Source organism: Capsaspora owczarzaki (assembly GCF_000151315.2).
Source record: "Capsaspora owczarzaki ATCC 30864 unplaced genomic scaffold supercont2.41, whole genome shotgun sequence".
NCBI classification, from domain to species: domain Eukaryota; class Filasterea; order Ministeriida; family Capsasporidae; genus Capsaspora; species Capsaspora owczarzaki.
Window position 1 is genome coordinate 2,507 of NW_011887332.1, and position 6,835 is coordinate 9,341.

The 6,835-nt window shown below is 52.0% G+C and overlaps 3 protein-coding genes across 4 annotated transcripts; 2 read left to right on the forward strand and 1 right to left on the reverse strand.

Annotated features, from left to right (window-relative positions):
• Positions 1-1,214: 1,214 nt before the first annotated feature.
• CAOG_09226 (hypothetical protein) lies at positions 1,215-1,718 on the forward strand (the record flags this gene model as incomplete). Its single annotated transcript, XM_011272640.1, has 1 exon — positions 1,215-1,718. A coding segment is annotated over one exon (504 nt), but the record flags the coding sequence as incomplete, so codon positions are not given.
• Positions 1,719-1,811: 93 nt separating this feature from the next.
• Positions 1,812-4,497, forward strand: CAOG_08328 (the record flags this gene model as incomplete). 2 transcript variants are annotated; one of them, XM_011272641.1, is made up of 4 exons in its annotated part: positions 1,812-1,893; positions 1,970-3,944; positions 4,043-4,118; positions 4,181-4,497. In XM_011272641.1, 2 exons carry the CDS (start codon positions 1,812-1,814, stop codon positions 3,517-3,519), a joined length of 1,632 nt encoding a protein of 543 aa, XP_011270943.1. In that variant the 3' UTR covers positions 3,520-3,944; positions 4,043-4,118; positions 4,181-4,497. The 2 variants fall into 2 exon arrangements, with proteins under 2 accessions (XP_011270943.1, XP_004341194.2); XM_004341146.2 differs by having other exon boundaries at positions 4,043-4,497.
• A 127-nt stretch (positions 4,498-4,624) lies between these two features.
• CAOG_08329 (hypothetical protein) lies at positions 4,625-6,823 on the reverse strand (the record flags this gene model as incomplete). The annotated part of the gene is made up of 11 exons (XM_004341147.1): positions 4,625-4,752; positions 4,825-4,946; positions 5,036-5,103; positions 5,205-5,425; positions 5,531-5,597; positions 5,677-5,855; positions 5,947-6,120; positions 6,217-6,296; positions 6,388-6,556; positions 6,642-6,735; positions 6,815-6,823. 11 exons carry the CDS (start codon positions 6,821-6,823, stop codon positions 4,625-4,627), a joined length of 1,311 nt encoding a protein of 436 aa, XP_004341195.1.
• Between the last annotated feature and the right edge of the window lie 12 nt (positions 6,824-6,835).

Genomic DNA, 6,835 nt, shown 5'->3' on the forward strand with positions numbered 1-6,835 from the left:
CCTTACAATGCAAGGGACGAGGATGGGTGGGCATCGGTGCAGGGTGGCTGCCGATGCTTTGTTGCTCAAGACGCATATTTTTTTGTTTGTTTTTTTTTTTGCGGGGGTTCGGCTCGTCAGCCCCCGCCATCCGAGTATTGTTATGCCAGCAGCGTTTTAAACTTTTGCGACCCATACAGTACTCGTTTTGCTCGTGCGACCCGATTTCCAAAAATCAGTTGGCGGCTTCAGTTTTCTTTTTTTTTTCTTTTTTTTTTTTCTGGTTTTGTTGTTTTTCATCTGATTTTTTTTTTTTTTTTCACTGATCGTTGCTGGCAATCCAGCTTCCTGCAAACCTGCGCCGCTTCGCCGCCTCGCCATTTGCCTTCATCCACTTGATTTCGTGCGACTCTGCGACTCCCATGGCCGTTGTTACGCTCGCGACGGCGGTCATCCTGGCGCTGTTGATCACCCAGTCTAATGCAGGCGAGTTTACCCGACGGCGCCCGTCTCCCTCTCCACTCCCCTCACTCTGCTCCTCCGATGTTTGTGCCTCTCTATACTCTCTGCTCTGGGCTTGCGCTTGCTGATGCACGCTTTGCCTCGCGCTCGATCAATCTCTGAAATTTCGTGATTTCTTATTATTTTGTCTGGTGTTTGAATTGAAAATGTGTGTTTTTTTTTTTTTTTTGTTTTTTTTTTTTGCATTTTCTGGGTTTGTTTTTATTTGGACAGATTGCACCGACCTGCGGATTGTCGAGATTCTCAACCAACCAGCAAGCACTGCTACCCAGTTCATTCAACTGTTCAATTCAAATCGACTGCATGCGATCGCACTGAACGGTCTGACATTGGGGCATGTCTCTGGTGGCACGTCTGAAATTATGTCGTCGGACGTAATCATCCCTCCACTCGGGTGCGCCTTGCTCGGATCCAACAATGGCAGTTCCAATGGCAACGTCAAGTTGGACTACGTTTGGTCGACGTTCTCCCTGGCATCGACAACCACTGAGACAATCCAAATATCCCTAGACTCAACCACGTGCACCTCGGTCTCTTTTGGGACTGGGGCGAGTACATAGCCAACGTCAACCCAAGGCACCTCGTACATCATTGGAGACTACAGCCTCGCACCGACAGGTTCCAACTGGGCACTCTCGCCGTCCACTTGGACCGGCTCTCTGACCAACAAAGGCTCGCCAGGCGTGTGTCAGCAGTTCACTTTGGCCGCAACCCGCGCGGCCATCATCACAGAATTCGCGCCCGTTACTTCCACGGATATTCGAGCACGATCTTACGTCAAATTATTCAACAGCGCCACCGTATCGCTCAATCTGGCGAACGTTAATTTGCGCGATAAAGGCTCTTTGGTTAATTCATTCACGGCTGCTGCTGTACTTCCGCCAATGTCGTGCTCCTTGTTGTCGGGGTCCTCTAGCACGACCACCAATGGTAACATTACCGGCATCGCTTCATTTAACTCCGTCTGGTGGGCTTCCTCGAGCGACATGGTCCGCTTATCAGCCACAATCACACCGGCGGAAGTGATTGGGCAAGCCGTCTCGTTTGTTTCGTCTACATGGCCCTCGCGATCTGCTTACGCGTCCTACATTCTGAAGGACTATCGACAAACAGGAGATACTCCCAGTCTGTGGCGAACCGGCTCTGTGACATGGCCTGGATCGGATGATTGGACTGATGGGTGGTCTGCAGGCAGCACTGGATATGGAGAGCCCTACCAATGCCCCTACGTTCAACGTGAGTCGTAGACTTTTTTCGGTTCTGCGAGCGCTTGCCTCGTCGATCGTCTCACCGCGTGCGTGTGTTGAATTATGTCAGAATCTGCGTGCTCTACGATTGTGATTACCGAGTTCATGTACAACCCTGACATGACTGATTCCTTCGAGGCTCCCGGTAACGCTCGCGTCTTACATTCTGTTGGATGCATGCTGAGTTGCTCATTCATCTTTCTGTGTTTCTTGACCATCAGGTGAATACATCAAGGTGATGAACAAGGGAAGCTCCTCGATCAGCATGACTGGCATGTATTTTAACAATCAGCCAATCCTCAACCCCGTCGTGCTGTCTCCTGGTGGCTGTGCTTCGTTTGGGGGAAATTCGGCAGGCTTCAACATTTATGGCGTCACATTTGTTGATTACCTTGGCTTTTCGTTGCTTAATACGAGCATGACCGTCAATATTTCCATCGGGCAGCCAGGCGATGCTAACTACGAGGTCTGTACTTCTATCACGTATGCAACAAGCGGAGCATGGCCCGCTAGTGCCGACACCAATGGCAAAGCGTTCCAGCTTCGGCATCCTACTTTGGACCCGGCTTTGCCAAACTCGTGGGTTCTTGCTACGACCCCTGTGGCGTCGACAGAAGGATCAAATTTCGGCAGTCCTGGATGTGCTGCACGCGAATCTGCTTCGGCTGCAAGTGCCGCTTCCACCAGCCTGGCTTCGTTTGCTTTGGCTGCAACTGCGGCTTCGAAAGCTTCAACCAGCGTCGCATCAGTCGCTTCTTCTGCCGCGAGAGCCGCCTCGACCAGTCTGGCTTTGGCTGCAACCGCCGCTTCCACGAGCTTGGCTTCGGGTGCATCTTCTGCATCCAACGCTGCCACCAGTCTAGCCTCGGCTGCATCTTCTGCCGCTCAAGTCGCTTCCACCAGTCTGGCTTTGGCTGCGTCCGCCGCTTCCACGAGCCTGGCATCGGTGGCATCTTCTGCATCTAACGCTGCAACCAGCTTGGCTTCGATCGCGTCATGGCCAGCCAACGAGGCAAGTGACTCCGCTGTTTCTGTCGCTTCAATCGCTTCGATCGCATCTTCTGCTTCTGATGTGGCAACGAGTCCGACCGCGGCTACCTCGGGCGTTTTCCTGGAATCTTCTTCGTTTGCCTTCGCATCGTACACACCGTCCATTGCATCCGCTGCAAGCTCCGTGTCCAACTCCCAAACTTCTTCGTCTGCCTCGACTGCTTTCGTTTCTAGCTTCCATCCTGAAGGTGACCCGTCGCCTTCCACCCTTCCGGCCATCGTTGGCGCGATCGTTGGCGTGGTTGCCCTTCTGGGGCTGATTTGCGTGGTTGTGCTCTATCGTCGACGCCGCCAACCATCCAGAAACAACTCGAGCAAAGCAGACCAAATTCCAATGCAGTCCAACACCATCAAGTCATCCGATAATCCCTCATACTACGCCACTGCATCGACTCCAGACCCGCTATATTCGCCGGTGGGGGCGGCAAGTCAGCCGCTTTACGCGTCCGCTTCTGCAGTCGACAGTGCTTACGCTTCTGTCAGTTCACCCCTCGCTCATTCGCCCCGTGCTGATGACGGGTGTACGACTATGCTGTCTCGCCGCGAATCTACATGTCGGCGGCTGAGGTCACCCAATCTCTCCGAGACGGACTGGTTCTGGGCGAGACACTGGGTTCTGGCGCATTTGGCGTTGTGCTTCGAGGACGCTTGCCGCGCGCGTTGGTGCCAACCGACGCACAGTACCTGCTTCACGACCCCATGCAGCCTGTCCTGGAAGTAGCTGTCAAAACCATCCAGGCGAATGCCTCTGAGCAGTCCCACAACGAGTTTATCGAGGAAGCGCGCATGGTTTCGCAATTCAACCATCCAAACGTGGTTCGAGCAATTGCCACGTTGCTGGAAGCAGAGCCGCATCTCTGTGTCCTTGAATTGCTGCCGTACGGCGACTTGCGCGACGTGCTGAAAAAGTCAAAGAAGTCGAACATCCTGTGGACCGAAAGCGAGTTTGCCTACACCCTCGCACAAGTTGCTTCGGGGTTGAACTACCTCGAGTCGATTCGCTTTGTGCATCGCGATATCGCGGCTCGCAACTGTCTTGTGGGACACGGCTTGTCTGTCAAGATTTCCGATTTCGGTTTGAGCCGACTGTTGGCTCAGGACACGGACTACTACCGCATGGAGCATAAAGGCCGTTTGCCCGTGAAGGTAAAGTGGATGGAAACTTGTGTGCAAACATCGCGCCAGTAATTTGAATGCTGCACACCCCATCATTCACACTGCGATGGGTGATGTGATTTTTGCAGTGGATGGCTCCCGAGTGCCTCAACTATCGCACGTTCACGCATCAAAGCGATGTCTGGTCTTTTGGCGTGCTGGCCTGTAAGTCAACCTGCATGCAAGCTTGTGGATGTGCAGATTTCACTTACTGCATCCAAACGCAGGGGAAACATTCTCGTACGGAGCCTCGCCGTACGGATCGATGGCAGGTCGCGAAATCCTTGCTGTTGTGGAAGCTGGATCGCGTCTCGAAAGGCCTGAAAACTGCCCCCTCAATCTGTTTGCGATGGTACAGGCGTGCTGGGAGATGAATCCGCAAGCTCGTCCCAGATTTGCCGCTCTGAGCTCCTACTTTACCAACTTGTCTGTGAATCAGCCAGTTCGTGACATTGGTGCTTTACTTTAGCAAGCCCACCCAATGAAGGGCGCAAGCTTGTATCCCTTTTGTCCACATCGACTCAATAAACAGCGTCTGTACCAATTCTCGACCTTTCACGAGTGCCGAATTCAGTCAAAAAGCGAACACCAAGAGTTCAATTTCGTGAAATGAAAGAAACAAAAAATAACAATGGGATTGTCACGCAACAAAACGAGATTCAACCAGATATTCACATTGAGCGAGATGTCATTCCGGCGGTCGTCTGCAACAAGCGAATAAGCTCAGTGTTGCCGCGCAGGATACCCAGCCGCGAGTCGTTGGCCAGCAGCACAATATCAGGCAGAGTAATGTTCATCGCTGTGTTGCAACCAAAATACAGTGAATTTGAGTACAAGCACCGACCCAACTGACAATCGATTCAAAACTTACAATACAGCAGCTCTTGGGAGTCAAACAAGGACGCCAAAGAGAAGAACGCAGTTGCGTTCAAGATTTGGAGCAGCTCGGCATCGGTTGGACTTTGCTTGGATGCGTTGATCACAGCACTCCAGCTACCAAACAACCAAGAGAAATCATCAAAAGACACGTGAGCGAACAAAATGAGAATCGTGCAAGAGACCAACAAGAGAGGCAGACGTACTCGTTTTTCAAGATCGATCGCACGCAAATGTCAAGAAGCAATGAAGTATTCTCCTCATCAGAGCGACTCTGGCCAGTCACGAAAACCCACGCAAAAACAACAATCAAGTCAGCAATCAGAGAAGCCGACAAAGTCTGGGGATCAACGACGCGAGTGCCTCTGGACTCACCGGCATCGACCGTGCGTACGTTTCCATCGCCAATGCCAGGTCGATGGCATCAGGAATTGGGTTGTACTGGCCGATAAATGCGTCAATCAGACGCAAGGGCTCGAGATAGTCCGTCTCAAGGTTGACGCCATTGTTTCCAAAGCCGGCGACCAGCGGAGCGTACTTTGCGTCGCTCACGAGCAATTCTTGAACTTGCATAAACCACATGAATTGCCAGACGTCTGAGCAACAAGGCAATTCGTCAGGTAAGATTGAATGTGGTGTAAAGGAGAGGGCAGCAGACGCGTTGCCAACAAACAACAAAACAAACAAAAACAAACATTTACCTTCGCTGTCTTCGGGGTTTGATTCATCGGCGCAGGCAAGTGCCATCTTCCAGAGGCTGAGCAGAGTCTAGCATGCCATGAAATACAATCACGTCAGAACAATCTGGCGCATTCACAGGCCGCAAAGGTTTTTGTTTGTTTTGTACCTTGCGCTTTTGAAACAACGCCGTCTCGTTCTTGGCAAGATCGCGAAGGGTCATGGCAGCTTGAGCATAATTGTCCGTCCGGATGTCATGCAGCCAAGAGAGTTCTGGATGCGTTTTCAAAAACTCGCCCAAAGCAGCATCACGAGAGCGCGGCGATTTCAGCAACTTGGCGGCTTTGCCTGGGAAAGCAGTCAAAAGGGGGGAAACCGCAACGATGAGTTTCTTGTTCTCCGCGCAATCCTGCTCTCGGATATGTCAACGGTCACTTACCATGATCCAAGTACCATTGGAAGAGTTCTTGAGCAAATCCGTCGGGTTCAAACTGCCGAACGTACGTGTCCAGCTGTGCCGGAGCGTCCATGTCTTCGCACATTTGAATGAGAAGTTGGAAGTGTTTGTACTTTTCGGCGAGCGCGAATGCCATCGCAGTGTCGTTGTGTTTGACTGTCCAACGGCCGAAAGCGGGGTCAGAAACAACCGTTTTTTTGTTTTGTCAAAAGCCGCGTCCACGCGTGCACTCAGCTGAAGCAACACACATACCGAATGGATCAATGAATCGAGGACGGCATTCGACAAAGGTGTTAAAGACAGCCACATGACGCTCTTCGTACTCGGGGCCGCTGAATGCTCGCAATCGAAGGTGAGCATTGACCAAATGCGATGGAGAAAATCAGACACACACACAAAGACAAAACCAACACGGCTACGTACTGAAACTCGAGAAACTCTAGCTCGCCCCAGTAGGACGTGAGCAAAAGATCCGTCAACACGGCGAGCTGCTGCAAAAAGAGGGCACGCTGCTCGACGCTCGCCGTGCGGCCGATCGCCTCCGTGGTCACTTCATATTGCCGGACGAGGGCATTTCGTACTTTGGTGGATGCTGTGAGCGTGCCAACAGCAAAACCCAAAGAGTTAGTTCTTTCTCAAAGGAAGCACACGGCAAGGATTGTGACTCGGGAACTCACACGTCCAAGGGTCTGGAATGGTCGTAAGATGCTCATGGAGATGAAAGAACTCGTCCAAATCCTCGCGGCATTTCAGTGCGCTGGTGAGGATGATCTGCAGCAGACGAGAGACGGGAGTGTCAATCGCTCGTTCCTATGCATTGTCAACTGTGTGGAGACGGATCGGAACTTACTTCAAACATGCTGTTGACAAT